The 18,146-nt window shown below is 42.9% G+C and overlaps 1 protein-coding gene across 26 annotated transcripts in view; it reads right to left on the reverse strand.

Annotated features, from left to right (window-relative positions):
• The window catches only part of IQCK (IQ motif containing K), a 118,156-nt gene that overhangs the window by 77,704 nt on the left and 22,306 nt on the right, over positions 1–18,146 (reverse strand). For all 26 annotated transcript variants that reach the window (XR_011424314.1, XR_002799296.2, XR_011424315.1 and 23 more), the window contains 2 exons: positions 5,326–5,378; positions 5,113–5,190 (listed from right to left, as the gene is read on the reverse strand). Coding sequence is in view for 21 of the 26 variants with exons in the window: in XM_070230918.1 (XP_070087019.1) it covers positions 5,113–5,190; positions 5,326–5,378 (131 nt within the window). In the remaining 5 variants the exon portion in view is untranslated. The remainder of the gene's footprint in view (positions 1–5,112; positions 5,191–5,325; positions 5,379–18,146) is intronic.

Below are 18,146 nucleotides of genomic sequence, written 5' to 3' on the forward strand. Positions count from 1 at the left end.
AGATTATTCTGAATTATCTGGGTGAGCCAACGTAAACATATGAGTCCTCAAGAGTGGAAGAGGGACGGAAAAGAGAATCCGAGAAATGTGGCTAAGGAAGCAGGGTCAGAGATATGCAACGTGGCTGACTTTGAAGGTGGAGGAAGGGGCCACCAGCCAAGGAATACAGGCAGCCTCTAGAAGCTGGAAAAGGCCAGGAAACGGGTTCTCCCCTAGAGGCTGCAGGAAAGAAGGCAGCCCTGCCAATGCCTTGATTTGAGCTCTGTGAGATCTGTGTCCGGCATCGGACCTCCAGAACTGTAAGACACTAACTGTGTATTGTTTAAAGCCACCAAAGTTTGTGGTAATTTGTTACAGCAGAATTAGAAAACTACTAGACCCCTACTACCTCCCCACTGCCCATTTCAAATCAAAACACAACTGCAAGATAAGCCACGGTCATCACCGCCAATCACACATCTTAGAGTAAGTGCCTCCTTCACTGACCCTCCAGAACGGACTATGGGATGCTAAAAGTTCATTCACACCCATCTCGGCCCAATCTGTGCATTGGACATGCGGCTCCTGATTCTGAAATCAGTGTCTCTCTCCAGACCCCACTTGTGAGCTTCAGGCCAATGCTTCCAATAAGGATTTCCTAGAGGCACCTCAATCTCAATGTGCCCCGGACAGGAAGCATCATCTTTACCCTTGATCCTGCTTTTCTGGCTAGGTCTCTTTGCTCCTATTTGGAGCCTCCCATTTACCCAGGAAATCTCACCTTTTCAGGCACACCCCTTCTCCAGTCCTACACTCATCCCGTGTCATCTGTCCACTCTACCCATTCTACGTCCCTCCTTTTCTATTCCTGTTGTCCTGGCTCAAGACCTCAGGGCTGTAACCACGGCCTGGGAAACAGCAGCCCGACTCCAGTCTCTCCTCAAGCTCACACATCCCCTGCTGTCTTGGGAGTTAGCTTGCCAAAACAGTCTGATCCCATTACACTTCTGCTCTAAAACCTTTTAATGCTCTCTCTTGCTTGTGGAATAATGCCCAAACTTCATGCTTTTACTGAACACCAAAATCCAACCCCTATCTCCCTCCCAGCCTTATCTCCCATCCCATCCCCAGATCCTGGCATGCTCCATGAGACAGCTATGCTGGTCTCCCGTGCCTGGACCAAGTCCTGCCTTCTCCCATCTCTGTGCCTTTGGCCTTGAATACCCTCTTCTGCCGTTTCTCTCTTCCTAAGTCCACAATGTCCTTCAATGGCAACAGTAACCACTAGTAAGCCACGTGTGTCTCTTCATGATCCCATTTGTAAGTGCATTATTTCACCGCATCTTCATAATCACCACATTTTACAAATGAGGAAACGGAGGCTTAGAGAGTGACCTGCTGTACTGCTTTTAAAATACGTCCACACATGCTTTGATACTCTTTCCTTCAAAAGGAGGAGCTTAATTACTTTCCCTTTGAACATGGTACTTGAGCTGTACTTAGTGACTCTCTTCTGACTTATAGAATGTGGTGGAAGTGGAGGTGTTTGGCTTCTAAGACTGGGTCATAAAAGGCACTGCGGCTTCCTCTGCTACTCAAGTCTCTCATTCTGAAGGAGGATAGTCACCACATAATGAGGACACTCAAGCAGCCCATGGGAAGGCCCGTGTGAAGAAAACCTGAGGCCTTCAGCCAATAGCCACCACCATGTGTAGGTGCCATCTCGAAAGCGGCTCCTCTGAGCTGAGCCAAGCCTTCAGATGACTGCAGGCCCTGCAACATCTTGACTACAGCCTATGAGACTCTGAACCAGAACTACCCAGCTACCCTGCACCTGAATTCCTAAGCCACGGGAACTGTGAGATATTAAAGATTTATTATTTTAAGCCACTAAGTTTTAGGGTACTGTGTTACACAGTAATAGAGAACTAAAACCCTGACCCAGGGTCATGCAACTAGTAAGTGGTAGAGACCTGAACACTGGTTTGTTAAGAGTATGAGCGTTGTCCCTGCCGCTCATACTCAACCCCACCCAATACTGCCTGCAGTACTAGTCTATATCTTTCTTCCTTCAGAAAACCTTGACAGAGTCCCTCCCTCAAAATTCATCTTCCTCCAACCTGTACCTTTAAGCCCTACTCAAAATGCCCAGGCAGCGTGCTCCTGCCCGCAGCAATCACCATATTTTCCTTAGACCTACCTCACTTCATTTTCAGCTTCCCAGCTTTAGCACCCAGATCCTAGTGTTGTTGCAAAGATTAAATGAGATAATATGTGTAAAAGCACTTAGCAGAGTAATGGTTCAATCATATTATTTATTACCTCCTCAAGGCAGCACTTCGTCTGCCCTGTGGGTGAGGTTTCAACTCTGGCTGTACATTAGAATCACCTAGGAAGCTGTTAAAAAAACAAAAATCAATGCCTGGGCTCCACCCTGAATTAATAGGTCTGATTTAAGAGGTCTTAGGTGAAGCCAGGCAACAAAAGCTCCTCGGATGATTTCAGCGTGCAGCCAGGGTAGAAAACCACCAGAAAAACAACCAGGGGGGATCTTGCTGTCCTTGTCTCTCTACCCCCAACCCCCTGACATTTGCGAGTGTCTGGGGACATTCTTGATAGTGATGACTGTACGGGCGCAGCTGGCATGTGGTGGGTGGAGGCTAGAGATGCTGCGAAACATCCTACACTGCACAGGCCAGCCCCACACAGAGAATTATCTGGTGCTAAATGTCAACAGCACCAAGGTTGGAAAAGCCTGGATTAGATATTGTTTCCTGGCTCCTGCCCTCATTCTCCTTAAGAACGTTGGTTTCTAACGTTCAGATTGGTTGCCTCTCTGACACTGCCTGTTCAAACGGACGCTTGAGAAGGATATAGCACCTGAGTTCTTGCCTCTCAAAACCAAATCTGGGCACTGACCAGGTTGGTGCTGCCCCGACTGGGTGGGCTCTGGGCCCACCATGGGGGCCGGTGGATGGCCTTGTGCTTCCCCATTTCCCTCTAGTGCTTTGCTAACATCTGTATCACAACGCTCACTACAGAAACTTCAGCTGGTTGTAAGCACACCTCTCTTACCTCAAGGGCTGGAGCCATATTTTATTCATCTCTATTTTCTCCCCAGCATCAAAGCTCTGTGCGTTGCATTTGGTAGGTGTTCAATAAATATTTATTGCACCGAATTAGATTAATGTCATTTTAAGTTTTATCATGCTTCTGGGCATCTCTTTGAAAGGTAATGGAAATAGAGAATACAAATGCCAGTTGAGGTCAGAGCTCTTGCTTTTCTGTTCTTGTGGAGCCCAGTTGAAATGACCGCCATCGCTACTTTGTGGCATATTTATATGAGCTGCCAGAGGAAGTTAGCAACCATTTTAAATTAAGATATTTGTACAATAAATGACTAAGGATTTGAGAGGACTCTTATCTAGAGAAGTTCTCATATCTTTAAGATTCTTTTTCATTGGTTACTATAAGTGGGAAAATGTATCATTTTCAAGGCAAAGCAACAACTTGGAGAATGATACTGAAAAAATGTCTTAGAAAAATATAGGTAAATCTTTCATTTATTAATCATTTATAGTCAATAATTATGGGCCTTCCATTTTCATAGTGGACAAATTAGGCACAGGTTTAGAAGCTAAATAAGAAAAAGGTTTTCCAATATAATTCTCCTTTCAGTATGCAACCTCACATTTTTAAAAACTGGTAATATCTAGGGTGTTTTTAATTCTCAAAATTGAGAAAGTCAGCCAAGAGTCTATTCACCTTGGTATTTTCAAGAAGGGCAGATTTAAGCAAAAAATGTGACCTTTGAGGGTTAAGCATCTAATTTAATGTCTTCCACTCTGTTTAATATGGGGTTTTACAAACCTTACTGAATTTCCTAGTACCTCAGTTTCCTGACATTATTTTTGCAAAGGGCTAGCGTGAAAAGATTTTTGAAGCAACAGGTTAAATATATGTCATTTTCTCTAAATTGAGCTATCTTTCTTCCACCTATGTCTTAAAACAGAGGACCCCTGCTTAAATGTCATCCTCCAAGTCAGATCTCTCCTGCCCACCATATATAAATTAAGCCCCCTCAATACTCTGTATTCCTCCCTCCCGGCTTTATTTTTCCCTACAGTACTGACTTGTTTGTTTATTGTCTGTCATCCCCACTAGAACATAAGCTCCATCAAGGCAGTGATTTTTGGCTACTTTGTTCACTGCTTTACCTCCAGCACCTAAAATGATGTTTGGCACATAGCAGTACTTAATAAAAATTTATTTCATGAAAGAATAAATTATGCAAATCTAGAAATAAAATATACTATAATGCCATCAATGGCATAAATTAGATGTGATTCAATCAACATGGCTGGGTCTCAAAAGTATGTATTTGAGTTAAATAAAAGCAAGTTGCAGAATAACGCATACATTTCCTCATCTGCAACACAGAGCTGATAATAGCATTGTTATCGGGATCAAGTTAGTTCATTAGTGTTAAATGCTGAGAACAATGATACAAGCACTCGTAAATGCTAGTTGCCATCATCATTAGCATTGCTATATTATTGATGAAAAATAGCTCATATAATATAATACTACTAATTTTACATGATATAATCTAATTGTATATAATAAGTAATTTTAAGAGCTCTGGAAGTATGCACTATAGACAAAACTGATTACTTCTGTGAGGAGAGAAGGCTCAGGTTAAAATGATGGTCAAAGAGAGTTTTACCTTTATCTGTCATGTTCTAATACTTTAAATGCGGAACTGATGCATATAACCAAAAATTAATATTTAGAAAAGTTTAGTCGCATTTCCTGAGACATAATGACCTTCAGGGGGAGAGAGAGAGAGAAAAACAGAGAAAGAGAGGGCAAGGGAGAGAGAATGGAGAGATGAATTATTTAGGATAAGAATTTGTTACAGTTTTCTATTTTACTTCTGAAGTGCTTCTTGAATAATCACCACATAGATAGGATGCCCTCAGCCTAGACTGAAAATAACCAGAGACAAGAGACACAAATATAACTGACTTGGGGTCCTGGGTGGATTACATGAGTTAGTTTTCTTAGATTGGAGAAAACTATCATTAACACAATGTTAAAATTAGGAATTTGAAAACTTATGTTGTTACTTACTGAAGCTGCAGCCACTGCTCCACAAATGGAATGGAAAAGAATTCTGTGAATGGCTCCTCTGTCCTCTTCGGATTATGACTGGTCACGATGCCATAGGTTTGATTGACAAGAAAACAGTAAGTAAGAATTCAAGTCAAGTGTTGTTATCGGCTTGCAAATTAACACTACTGAATCCTTAGGGTCACTGAATATTCAAAGACATAAAAAACTTACTTGTATAACCACTCGGTCAGAAAATCACAGGCAACGAATTTGGTTTTCTTCCTCTAAAGAGAGAAGACAGAATTGAATTATATTCTTTGCCTACATGTTTGAGTAGGACAAAGGAAGAGAAGTTAATTGATTGCTTGTGCTGGATGAAAATCGGGTGTCCTTTATGAGGTTTATAAGCACATCAACAAACAGTAACACAGGCCATGCAAAGAATTCTGAAGACATTTCTCCAGCTATCTTTGGATAAGCCTATTTGCTGATAGCAGGGACTAATAAAAGACTGCACATAGTAGGGGGCTTATTACTTGCTTTTGGAATTATCTCAGAAGGATTTGATTTAAATCTAGGCTTTGATTCTGAGTAATTGTATTTATTGCTTGTCCCCAGTCCTCTGAAATCCTCAGAATAGCAGTAGCGTGTGCCCCTCTGTCATAGTACCTCCAATGGAACTGTAACATAACTGCCAGCCCCTGTGTCTATCTCCCCTCCTTAGCTATAAACTCTCTGAGGACACGGCATATGTCTCCTTTTTCCTTATATTCTCAGGGCTTAACTGAGAGCCGTGCACAGAGTAGGTGATCAGTGGGTGGTGAGTAAATGAAAGAATGAGTCCACCATTCAACTCGCAAGCATCAAAGCAAGAAAGAATTTATGTACAAGAATTCTGACATTTAAAAGGAGGAATTGCTAATACAATTCTGGACAATTTCTCTTCACTGTCTTCCCATTTTATATATATATATATATAAGATTGGCACTGAGCTAACATCTGTTGCCAATCTTCCTCTTTTTTCTTCCCCCGACAAAGCCCCAGTGCATGGTTGTATATCCTAGTTGTAAGTCCTTCTAGTTCTTCTCTGTGGGATGCCGCCACAGCATGGCTTGATGAGTGGTGTGTAGGTCCGTGTCCAGGATCCGAACCAGTGAACCCCAGGCCGTTGAAGGGGAGCATGTGAACTTAACCACTCGGCCATGGGGCCAGCCCCCTCTTCCCGTAATATTTTATTATGAAATTTTTTCCTTCTTTTTTACCCTTCATTTTGAAATAGCCAACTCAGCTTTATAACCTGAAATAAGGTTGAAAAGATTGTTATGAAATTGATTCTCACCAAAAAGGAAAGTGCTACTTAAGATTTTTCACTGAAAGCTTTATTATAGCTGTTAGTAAATAAAATATGGCAGTGCCTGAGTTGCTGGAGATGGTTTGCAGCCTTTTACCTCATTGCTGATAGCCTTATATTAAAAAATTGAAACACTGCTGGCCAGGGCGATGAAATGTAGTAGACCATGTAATGGGGTCTTTTAACTCTGCATTGCAAGAGCAGAGTTCCCTTCAAAAGGCCATCTTTAACCAAAATAAGCAAATACTTGTACAACAATGCAAATATGTATCTAGCATGAATTGCCATATAATAATTTCAACAGTCCAACAATTGTAGGCCGGCAGTGTCTCTCTCTCGCCCTACAAAAGATGCATTGTTCCTTTGGCATTCACAGTATCGTTTGGTGATAAAGATTCCTTCTCTGAGGGAATGCAGCTTGACTTACTCTATTAAATTGACTTTTAAAATAGCCAAATGGTTTGATGTATGAAGGTCACGCAGACAGATTTAATCAGTTTTGACGCAAAGAAATCAAATGGAAGAAATGGTGTTTTCCTTCTCTCCTGGGCAAGCGTGGCCATGCCGTGCACACTCAGACCCACAGAACAGTGCGGACATTGTTCAGCTGTTGTTTAGTTTAAAAATTATCTGCTGGGGAGCCAAAAGGGAGAAGGGAAAGCAAATGGAAAGTTGTGGTGAGTGAAGAGATAAGAGAGGAAGCAATAGAGAGAACAGTTACAGCGCGAGATTAAGAAAGTGTGGGCACCCAGGGTTTTTGTAATGTGGACAAATACACTGAGGTCATGATTGTTAAAGGGTGAAAAAGTGCGATTTTGGGCAAGCAGAGGAAATGGTTAAGGCAACCTCAAACAAGGTTAAAAAGCAAAATATTTTTTAAAAGAAATCCAGAATTGAAAGGAAAAAGACCAAGTGTCGAGGGATAAGACATCACCATGTCCTCATGAGTCTGCAACTTTGAAAGGCATCCAAAAAAACAAGATACAGATAAAGGGAAGAACTGATGGACTGGCGGGCAGATATGCAATGAAGCAAGTAACGCAAAACGGTAACTGGAGAATCTGGGTGGTAAACGTGTGGGTGTTCACGCTGAAATTCTTTCAATTCTTCTAGATGTTGGAAAATTTCTATCATAAAATTGGGGGATGGAGGGTAGAGGAAGAGGACATCATCATAAAAGACCCAAACCTCAAAGAGAGAAAAGGTGGAAATCGAGGTTCCATCCAGACAGTATTTTGTGCCAGTTTTTACATTGAGTACATGTATGGGAGACAGACTGAGGCCTGAAGACTGGGAGGGGAAACAAGCAGCCCCGGAGAGCCACTGAACCTGCGTCAGGTGCCCACGGTGACCCCACCCCCGCAAGGTCAAAGCACGTGCTGTGAGGTCGGTGACCTGAGTGTGGCTATGGCATTGTGTTGGTCGAGACTCCTTGGGTTTGCAAGAAATAGAAATATGCTCAGGTTACCTTGGTTTCTGGGGTCTTTTTTCAAGTCAGTTTAGGCTAGATTTTGCTGTAACAAACAAGCCCCGAATCCAAGAAGCTTCTATCATCAATGGTCTACTTCTCACTCGTGTTACATGAGCACTTCAGTCAGCTGTGGCTCCCTGCTCCATGCTGTCTTGACTCTGGGCCTCAGCTGACAGAGCGGCCTCTCTCTGAAAGAGTGCTGGGTATCATACAAATGAAAAGAATATGGGGAACCACGCTCTGACCCTTAAAGCGTGTGTTTGGAAATGACACCTATGATGTCACACAGTCAAGCCTCCCTTAGGGGAGGCCAAAGATAGTTTTGAACTATAACTTACTCTAGCACAGGGGGCTACTGTAAAGGTACGAGGAATGTAAGGAAAAAGAGAATTCCTCTGACTGGGGGCAGAGCCAGGAAGCAGGGGGCTGCAGTCTACAGATGATCAGAGCACAGGACAGGCTAGCCATAGTCGTCACCAGGAGCTCTGTGACCCAACCGGTTCTAGTTGTCTGTGAGACTCAGCTCATGCGCTGTGGCTTCTTTCTAACCTTGCTGCTGCTTTTTCTGCTGCTCTCTCCTAACTGATTCTTTCTCCTCTCTCTGTTCCGAAGACTGCTAACTCATGGCTTTTCAAGCTTCCTCCTCCTCTCTGGTGTCTCTTCCCTTCTACCCACAATGCATTCTGCCTCTTCTGTCTGTCATCTGACATCCATACTCCGCAGACAGGAGACTCTGATTGGGCTGGTTAGAAACTACCCAGGATAGGCCATCCCTGCTGGGCAGTGCAATTGTAGCAGATCATTTCATAGCCACTTGCCATCCCAGAGTGGCTGCCCACAGGGCGTGATACTTATTCCTGGTTCAGTCACTTGTGGCCAGGGTGATGGGGATGTGGACATAGCAGTGACAAAGGTCTGCAGTTAAGGCTGTGCACATGGCACGCATTAGAATGTCATAGCCTCCTCTCCCACATAGATATTCGCCACAATAAACTTCCAGATACCCAAGACCCCCCAGACATGACAAAACTAATCAATAATTATGATCCTAGAAATGAGTACACATTTGGACTATAACCAGATGCCAAAATTCTTATCACGGCAAACTTCAAATGGGGGTTCATTTTTTTCCCTCTGCATTAGAATTTCATTAGAGAAAAATAATACTTCTCAAAAAAAGTTAAAAATATGCACTCATAACACAAAATATTGACTTGACTAAGACTTCCCGCTCAGGTCACACGGTTATTTCTAAAAGCGTTCCTGATAAAACGAGTAATGCTAAAACTATTCTACCACACCTTTCCTGCGAGTATCTATTTTTTCCACTCCTTAGAATTTGTTTTCAAACAAAAGCTGACGGTGTTTCTAATTCTCCTTATTGGTCAAGGCCAGGAAATGGAGTTTCTTCTCTCACTGACCAGAGCCCTTGCACTTTTTAAAAGATATTCAGATATTTGATTTTTTAAAAAAACTATAACAAATGACTATTAGATGGGCAAGGAATATAAAAAGGAAAAAAGTTTTGTTTTACTGAATATTCATAGTAGCAAATTTTAATGTCATGAGATCATCAAAGGACTTATCAGGAGTTAGAAATAGTTTCCTGACACCAACTATTGTTTACAACACTCTTCGCTGTAATGGAATTTGATGAGCAACCAAAAGCCGAAGGGGAAAATGTTATGCATGGGACAGGATAGGAAAAGAAGAGGGACGTCTTATCGCCTCTATCCAGACGCTGCATTTAATCCATATTTAAAGCTGAGATAAGATTTATTTTCAGCCATCATTTTACTCATGCATAAAACTCCTGATTTCTTTCCAAATTAAGCAAGGTGCACTGTTCCAGTTTGGCCCTGTTCAGTAAACACATACTGACTGAGGACCTACTATGTGCTAAACACTAGGGATAAAGATATGAGTGAGACGTGGCCCCACTGTGGTTATTAACTCACTGTCCAGCAACCGCCCCAGAGCTGGGTAGCAGCTGTGATGAGCGTAGAGGATTGACCCCATCACCAGCTCGAGAAGGCCGTCCAGATTATCCCACTTCACCTGCCCCCTGGACCCAAACCAATCTGGTCTCCATCTATCCTGGCCAAAGGGACTCCCTGAATCTCAGAAATGGCCGCGGAATCAATTTCAGAGGGATAAGATGTGAGAGAAGATGTGCGGGCGGTTCTGGGAAATAACTTCCTCTGCTTTTCTGAAAGAACTTGGTCATTCTCTCCTTCTGGTTGATATAGTAGGTGGAGGCACAGCCTAGCTCAGTGGCTGCCTCTGTCTTGCCACTGTGAGGGGAGCCAGCGTAAGGATGAAGCTGACCCTGAAGGGCCAAGCAGAGAGACAGAAGAGAACCAAGTCCTCGACTATATCACTGAGCCCCGGAATCAAACAAATCCCGAAGCCTTCCTTCTCTACCTCAGAACCCTCTAGTTTCCTGAGCCAATAAATCCTCTTTATTATTTAAGCCAGTATTCTGCTAGCTGCAACACAATGAGTCCTGGCCAAGATAGCTGCCCACTTTCTCTTCTGCCTTCTTTTGCCAACAGCTCCCGGAGTTCCTTTTGCGGATCCACCCTTCCCCAACCCTAATGCTCTGCGCATTGAGTAGGGCTCCTTCCCTTTGCCCAACAGCCCACTACATTCCCCTCGTTCCAAGGACTGGTTCCAAAGTAGGTAACTGACCTGAGTCAGTTCAGTTAGAGAGAAGCCCTGGGAGAGACTTTCTCCTTCTCTGCTACACTTGAGCCTTATGAGACATAGGCTGGTGCCACATGAAGGACCGTTTGAGGGTGGAGCCAAGCCAGAGGGAACAGAATCAAGAGATGGAGAGGGAACCAAGTCATGAAGACATCATCTGGGCCTCCACATCAAGCTGCGCAGAAGGATCTCCCCATGGGCCTCTCATCTACGTAAACAGACAAACAAACAACAATCCTGTTCTACTGAAGCCAGTTTACATGGGGTCTTCTGTCACTTGTGGGGCCTGTCCTCAAAGAGTTAAATCCAGCAAATATGAGAATGTTAGCTCCGCATTCTTAACACATCCAGCTGAAACTAACTCTTTTGAGTTCATATTACCAACTACTGTTAACAATATAAACCTTTTATCAAAAATTGCTTACAGGGGACTGGCCTGGTGGCGCAGTGGTTAAGTTCGCACACTGCTTCGGCGGCCCAGGGTTCACAGGTTTGCATCCCGGCGCAGACCTAGCACTGCTCATCAAGCACACTGTGGCAGCGTCCCACATAAAACAGAGGACGATTGGCACAGATGCTAGCTCAGCAACAATCTTTCTCCAGCAAAAAGAGGAAGATTGGTAACAGATAGTTAGCTCAGGGCCAATCTTCCTCACATACACACACAAAATTGCTCACAGTAAAAATTATTAACTTTACTCTGAGTGCCCAAAATACTTTCAGAGATGCATTGAAAAGAATTTCCAAGTGAAGTTTACAATGCAGCCACTAAGCCAGCTCTGTTGAATACAGCAGTCCAATTAAGTTCTAATTAAGTTCTGATCTCTCGTGTTCCAATTAAGCTAATCCAAAGGCATGGCTGGATGTCAGGGGATCACTTAAGAACATCAAGCCAACCGTAACGGCTAATCTTTATAAGGATATTTACATGTCTCAAACTTAATCTGCCCTAGTGGAATACAACCTAGCTCATGATAGGAATGGCATCGTGGCCTTTTAATCAACCATCAGTCTAAGGAGAATGCTGAAGGTCTAGCTTGACAATTGCACAGTTGATTTCCTGCCTTCGAATCTTTTCCCCCTTCCAACTCCCGTAAACTCTGGCCAGCCCAGGGGCACCAGGGAAGGCAGCCATGACCACCACTGGAAGACCAGAAAGGTTGTAGCAAAGACTCAGTAGGGAACAGGCAAGTCTTCACGAAAATTCTACTCCCTTGAAAACTCCGGCGGCTTGCAAAATTATTTGCAAAGCTAGCTTCACAGTCATGCCTCCAAGAGACCGAGGGGTCTGGAGCATTCCCTGCAAGGCCTGCCCTCTGTTCAGAGAAGACAGGGAAGATGTGTCAGGGCCTCTGCAGAAGGAAGCTTCTGGCAGAGGCTCTGATGACTGTCTGTCCTGATCCATCTCACTATTCCTGCCTGAAACTGGATTTATTCTCTCTCTCACTGCCAACCTGGACCCATCCCTCTTCCCTCTAGTTTTCCACTTGCTGACATTTGCCTCTCCTGAGTTCCTCCTTGAAGCACAACTCCGAATAGCAACGGCTCCCCCTTCCTGAACACTCACCCGGTTGTACACAGGTCATCTCATTCAATCCTCCCAATGGCCCTGGTGAGGTGGGTACTGTGATTACCATCCTCCCCATTTAACAGATGAGAAAACTGAGGCTCGCAGAGTTTAAGGAAGCTTCCCAGGGGCCCAGAGCTAGCCAAAGTTGGAGGGGGGATTCCAGCCCACCTTTTGGACTCCAGCGCTGTGCTCTGCCATAGCCTGTCCATTTCTTTTCATTTTTTTTTTTTTTTTTGAGGAAGATTAGTCCTGAGCTAAGATCTGCTGACAATCCTCCTCTTTTTTGCTGAGGAAGCCTGGCCCTGAGCTAACATCCATGCCCATCTTCCTCTACTTTATATGTGGGATGCCTGCCACAGCATGGCTTGACAAGCGGTGTGTAGGTCTGCACCCGGGATCCAAACCAGCGAACCCCGGGCCACCAAAGTAGAACGTGCAAACTTACACTGCGCGAGCAGGCCAGCCCCATAGCCTGTTCATTTCTGAGTCTTATCTCCCAACATTCAACCCCCCATGCGGCCAGTCTCAGCCCACCTCCTCCTTACAAACTGCTCTCATTTTCAGTCTTCCATTCCAGGTCTAAGGAAGTTTTTTCCAGTTTAATTTTATTCTTATTTTATCGCTACTTTTCACTGTAGCTGAGCCAGTCACTAAGCTAAAGGCTTTAAATGCATTGTCTTATTTAATTCTTATATATTCCCTTATGCAAAGCCATTATTATTATTATGACTTCCATTTTACATAAGAGAAAACTGAGGCTTAGGAAAGTTAAAGATAGCAAGGTCCAAAGTCGCATATCCAGAAGGAGGCAGAACTGGGCCCTAAATTTCGGTGAGCATGGCTCCAAATTCTATGCTCAATCATTAAGCTTCCCTTATACTGCCTGCCACGGAACAGCAGAGCAGCTGATACCACTACAAAAAGCTGGACAGTCCAGGACTTCAGAACAAGGCTCGGAAAACTTTGTCTTAAAGGGCCAGACGGCAAATGTTTTAGACTTGTGTTAACAACTATTCACCTTGGCCAGCGTAGCGCAAAAGCGGCCAGAGACAACATGTAAAGGAATGGGTTTGACTGTGTTCTAACAAAACTTCATTCACAAAAATAGGTGGCTGGCCCCGTGAGCTGTAATTTGTGGACTGCTGCTTCAGGACATTGTTAATAATTAATAGGTAATCTTTCATGTGGAAGCATGGAAAAATCCATAGTACTTGATTTGTGACACAGAAGTTAGATTTCAGGAAAGCTCTGTTTCACCTCTCCTCTCTATTTCCTGGATAATCCTTTATTATTCTAAGGGATTAACAGTTTAAACATCTTTTAGATCTAGGACTAGTTTATGACTTGGGTTTTCCTGTCCCGGAAAACTGGCAGGAGAAATGTAGTTCTCCAAACAACCAAGTGGGTCAATCACTTGTTTTAAGATACGTTCTTTTAAAAAAGAATCCATTGGATCCTATTTTCCTTCATTTTAGAAAATTGGCTTCCATTCTTTAGCCATGAAGGCTCAAGAGAAGTCGGGATACTTCAGCCTTCTTTCTTTCTCTCTCTCTTTTTCTTTGTCACTAGCTGTGATGCTGGCAGCTCCTTAAGACGTGGAGGACTCTTCACACTGCATTCTCAGCTCACCATTATTTCCAAGAGTTACGTTGAGATTTTCACAAATGTCTATCATTTATTAAAGGCACGAATATTTTCAGAATGATGAGGAAAGTCCATCCCTGCCCATGTGTAACATCCAGAAAGTAGTAACAGGGACACCGCCTTCCGTTCATTCAAGCAACAGCTGGTCACCCAGAAGGGGCCGTGGGGGAATGACATTCCTTTTGCAGACTTGCTCTTTTCTAAGCACAGTGTCAGTAGTGTTAACAACAGTTAACGTGTAATGAGTGCTTTCTATGTGCCAGGCATTCCTCTAAATTTTACTTAACTCATTTATACTCACAACAACTACACATTGTTAGGTTGTTTTTATTATTCCCATTTTACAGATTTGGCAACAAAGGCACAGACAGGCTAAATATCTTGCCCAAAGTCACTTACTAGTAAATAGAAGAGCAGGAATTTGAACCTGGGAGGACTCCAGAGCTAGCCCCTTCACACATTACCTTATTTCATCCTCTCAATAATCCTGCCTGTGGTTTACAAATGAGGAGAGGAGGAAGCTGCAGACAGGTAACTTCCCCAAAGCACTAGGCTAGAGCCAGAAGCCAAACCTGCCACTTGCTGCCAAATCCCTATTATTTCTAGCACAGAGTATGAGGTAAATTGCAAGAAGGGCCACCATTCTCTACCCCTCCCTATATCCACACTTTCTGCAATGTGACTTTACAGCTTTCCCATCAAGAGGCAGGCCCTATTTCTTCACTCCTTGAATCTGGGCTGGCCTCGTGACTTGCTTTGGCCAACATAACACAGTGCAAGTGACACTGCGCTGGTTCCAAACCTCAGGTTCAAGAGCCCTTGCGGACTTCTGCTCGAATCTTCCCAACTCTGCCCAGCTACCATGTGAACAATCCAGGGTTAATCTAAGGGAGGATGAGAAACTCAGAGGAACAGAGTGGTGCATCCCAGCTGAGGCTGTCCTAGACCGGCCAGCACCCAGCCTACCTGGTAGCTGACCACAGACACATGAATGAACCCAGCCAAGGTCAGAAGAACCTCCCAGCTGAGCCCAGTCCAAACTGCTGACCTGCAGGACAGTGAGCTAAATAAACTGTTGTTGTTTTAAGCCACTAACTTTTGAGGTAGTTTGTCATGTAGCAAAAAGTTAGCTGATGCCATGCATAATAACTGAGATGCAATTTATGGTCAAATAGTAATGTTTTCCCTATTTAGTGGCCAGTCAAGACTGCTACCACAGCCACCTGGCACAAAGCCATGCCCCAAAAGCAAGAGGACAAAGCTTCAGAGCAGAGAAGGAAAACCCCGTCACAAAGCCACTGCCCTTTATTTTGTAAGACAACCATGGGGTCACCCTCAGGTCAGAGCTTGTTGACTTTCTTTTTAAAGACTTGTCTTTTGATGATGACTTTGATTTTTAGAAACAAAAGCAACTCCTAGCCAAGTTTGGGAATGAAGTGATCAATGCTGCTTTTGTTAAAAAGAAGAAAGAAAAGAAGCATGACCATAAAGTTATAATAAGATTTTCTTGCATGGTTTACAAACTGGATCTGACAGCAATTCCAGGATTCGCAAAGGGAAGTATTTTCAACACTAACAGCCTTATTGACATAGTACCAGGACTGAGTGCCTGGCTCTGAAGCCAGACTCCTGGGTTCAACCCTGGCTCTTCTTCTGTAGACATGTGAACTTGGGTACTTCTTGAGCCTCAGTTTCCTCATCCACAAAACGGGGACAATAAAGTCACCCATTCAAAGGGTTACTGTGATGACTAAATGAGATCATAATGTGAAATAATGCCTGGCATATAGGACGTACTCTACAAATGATTGTCATTAATCATCATTGATTAATCACTAAGATGGTAACTGGTAATGGTAGATTATTGCAAAACAGCCCTTAACTTTGAGCTGTATCTCATATTTCGGAGCCAAATTCCAAAATGTGAAATTGAGATCTGCTGTCTGGACCCATTTATATGTCACAATATTCAACCAAACATAATCAGGTCTGGTAAAACCTAGTCTCCTCTATTCCTAGGTATCCACTCAAGAGAAATGAAAACATATGTCCACACAAAAACTTGTATGCAAATATTCATAGCAGCATTATTCATAATAGCCAAAAAGTGGAAACAGCCCCAAAACAAAATGTGGTATATCCATACAATGGAATATTATTGAGCGGTAAAAATGAATGAAGTACTGATACATGGTACAACACAGATAAACCTCAAAAACATTGCACTAAGTGAAATAAGCCAGATGCAAAAACCATGTGTTTTGTGAGTCTACATATATGAAATGTCCAGAAAAGGTAAATTTATGGAGATAAAAAGTAGATTAGTTGTTGCCTGGGCATAGGAGTGGGAATGAAGAGTGACTACAAATGGTCACTGGAGATTTTGGGGGGATGATGGAAATGTTCTAAAATTAGATTGTGGCGATGGTTGCACAACTTTGTAAATTTGCTCCACTTAAAATGAGTGGATTTTTTAAAATCATTTTTTAAAAATTGTGGTAAAATATACATAAAATTCACCATCTTAACTATTTTTTACTGGACAATTCAGTAGTCTTAAGTACATTCACAGTGTTGTGTAACCAACCTCCAGAGGTATTCTCATCTTGCAAAACTGAAACTATACCCATTAAACGACAACTCCCTATTCCCCACTGCCCCTGGCCCCTGGTGAGCACCATCCTCCTTTCTGTCTCTATGAATCTGACCACTCTAGGTACCTCATCGAAGTGGAATCATGGGCAGCATTTGCCTTTTTTGTGATTGGCTTATTTTATTTACCATAATGTCTTCAAGGTTCATCCATGTGGGAGCATGTGACAGGAGTTCCTTCGTTTTTAAGGCTGAATAATACTCCATTGTACGGATACACCACACTTTCTTCATCCACTCATCCATGATGGACACTTGAGTAAAATGAGTGGATTTTATGATATGTAAATTATACTTCAATGAAGCTGTTTTTGAAAAAAGTCTTATTTATATATCCTCCTGTCAGTGGACTTTAGGGTCTTTTCCATTTCTTTTTATTTCAAACAATTTGCATTTTATATCCTTCTTCAGAGCTCCTTGTATATAAATATCGAGTTGTTCCACCCACCATACAGGTTTAGAAGTGAAATTTCTAGGTCATAGAGTATGTATACTTTCAACTTTACTAGGTTCTGCCAAATTTCTCTCCAGAAGGGTGGTCCCAATTATACACTAGAACATGAAAGTTCCCTTCTCCAAGCTTCACCCATTCCTCATATTGTCAAACTTTTACATTTTTGCTTATCTGTGAGATTGAGCATTTTCTGACTTTCTTTTGGCTCTCTGGGTCTCCCCTTTTGCAAACTTCCTGATCGTACCCTTTGTCTATTTTTCGATTTCATATTTCTTTTGTGTTGTTCCTTTTTCCTCATTGATTGATAGGATTTCCTTATAATCTGGATACTAAACTGTTATATATGTTGAAAGAACAGATTAGTGGATAAGAGTCAGTCAACTAAAGGTAGACATCGACAGGAGATGGAAAGTGCCTGGACTGGGAAATTAACAGGGAATCGGGATAGCCGGAGGTAGGGCCACCATGATATTCATTGCTGTTATTCCACGTGTGCTCACAACAGGGCCTAAGAACATAATGAGAGCAAGTCATTTGCTGAGCACTTCCTATGTGCCAGGTGCAGTGCTGAGAAATTGCCCACATGCTCTAATTTGATGCCCAGAATGAGCATAGAGGTAGATATTATCGTTTCTCTTTCATGCATGAGAAAACAGGCTCAGTGAGATGACATGATTGAAGTAAGGAGCCCAGCTGGGACTCCAACCCAGCTCTGATTCTAATACCATGCTCTTAAATTTTTTTTTAATTTATCAAAATAATACCTATGTATAAAGAATCAAATAATATCAAAATATCCCTTGCTGTTAACTACATTAGACCTCCTTACCTATCAGAGTCCAAAAAATATTTGTGGAGTGGATGAACCAAAGGATCATGGCCAAAGATACTTATGAACAAGATTCAGCAGCTGAATGAAGGTGTCAGGGGAGGGAAAGATTCCCACCCGAGGCGGAATGAAGACAGAGGAGGAAGCCCACAACCAGTCACAAGTGCATGAGGAAATACAAGCAAGGATTCCCACTGAAATGTGCTTAGAGTACTGGGAAATCAGAAATTTCCATGTCCAACAACAGGCAATCAGGGCACTACATCAAGGTGTAGCCCCACGACGAAAGTCCATGCAGTCATCACAACTGGCACAAGGAAAGATGCTCCTGATATCCTGCTAAGGAAAAATAGCAGGTTACGAACAGGGAGTAT

The sequence above is a fragment of the Equus caballus genome, chromosome 13, assembly GCF_041296265.1.
Source record: "Equus caballus isolate H_3958 breed thoroughbred chromosome 13, TB-T2T, whole genome shotgun sequence".
Classification (NCBI taxonomy): Eukaryota; Metazoa; Chordata; class Mammalia; order Perissodactyla; family Equidae; genus Equus; species Equus caballus.